Here is a 1,104-nt window from a genome sequence, read left to right on the forward strand (position 1 = left end):
GGCCGCCTGCCCGGCCAGGACCCCTCCGCAGCGGCCAGCGGGCAGGGGCCAGTGCTCCTGCACAGGGTCAGGGGTCCGTGTCTCCCGCTGGGACTCTCCCTGGCAGGGAGGGGACCGCGGGTGGCGGGGGGTGGTGTCACATGCCCCGTGACCCCCGGGGCCAGCTCTCTGGGTGCCGTCTCCCTGCCGCCAGCAGCGCAGACCCCGGCCCGCTGCTGGGCTCTGACGCTGGGCAAACGCCTTTCAGAGTGGACCTGTGGAACGCCAGTAACCTGAAATTTGGAGACGAGTTTCTGGGAGAACTGCGGGTCCCGCTGAAGGTGCTGGGGCAGTCCAGCTCCTACGAGGCCTGGTGAGGGCGGCACTCAGTGCGGGGTGCTGCCACGTGGGGGTGCCCAGCGGTCCTGGGGCTGGCTCAGCCACACCCCGCCCCGGAGTGCGAGGTCTGGACCCCCGCCGGCCGCAGCCGAGCTGCCCGGCCCGTGGCTCCGGCTTGGCACTGGGAACGAGGAGCCACAGGCGCGGCTGCCCAGAGCAGACCCGGCCGCATCCCGGCTCCTTCCCTGTGCTCTGGAGGGGCCTGGAGATGCCTCTTGCTGCCCACCAGGTCCTGAGCTGGCGGGTCAGGGGAGGAGACAGCCACAGCCTCCACAGCAGGGCCCCCACACAGGCCAGCACCTCCCAAATTCAGCGCCGGCAGCAGCCAGCCCCTGCTGCTGCTGGGCCTGGCCTGGCCCCACCCTCGCCCCGCCCCGCCTCCCGGACACTGCCCACGCCCAGGCCTGGCCTCTGCGGGGCTGAGGCGCGGGCGCCGCCGCCTGCCTGCAGGGCACAGCCCGCCGCGAGCCGTCCTGCCTCCCGCTGTCCCCGCCAGGTACTTCCTCCAGCCCCGAGACAGCGGCGGCAAGAACCTGAAGCCTGGGGACCTGGGGTCTCTGCGCCTCAACGTGGTGTACACGGAGGACCACGTCTTCACCTCGGACTACTACAGGGGCCTGCGGGGCCTGCTGCTGAAGTCCGCGGACGTGGAGGTGCCGCTCTGGCTGGCCGCGCCTGTGGTCCGCCCCGTTCCCAGCCGTGGGCCCCACCCGGCCAGTTCCCTGC

At 72.7% G+C, this 1,104-nt stretch overlaps 1 protein-coding gene across 1 annotated transcript in view; it reads left to right on the forward strand.

Annotated features, from left to right (window-relative positions):
- The window catches only part of RASA3 (RAS p21 protein activator 3), a 26,216-nt gene that overhangs the window by 14,411 nt on the left and 10,701 nt on the right, over positions 1-1,104 (forward strand). Inside the window, exons 8-9 of the mRNA XM_012734868.1 lie at positions 248-352; positions 875-1,031. Of these exons, the coding sequence (XP_012590322.1) occupies positions 248-352; positions 875-1,031 (262 nt within the window). The remainder of the gene's footprint in view (positions 1-247; positions 353-874; positions 1,032-1,104) is intronic.

Source organism: Condylura cristata, unplaced genomic scaffold, assembly GCF_000260355.1.
Source record: "Condylura cristata isolate star-nosed mole 26May11 unplaced genomic scaffold, ConCri1.0 scaffold00081, whole genome shotgun sequence".
NCBI classification, from domain to species: domain Eukaryota; kingdom Metazoa; phylum Chordata; class Mammalia; order Eulipotyphla; family Talpidae; genus Condylura; species Condylura cristata.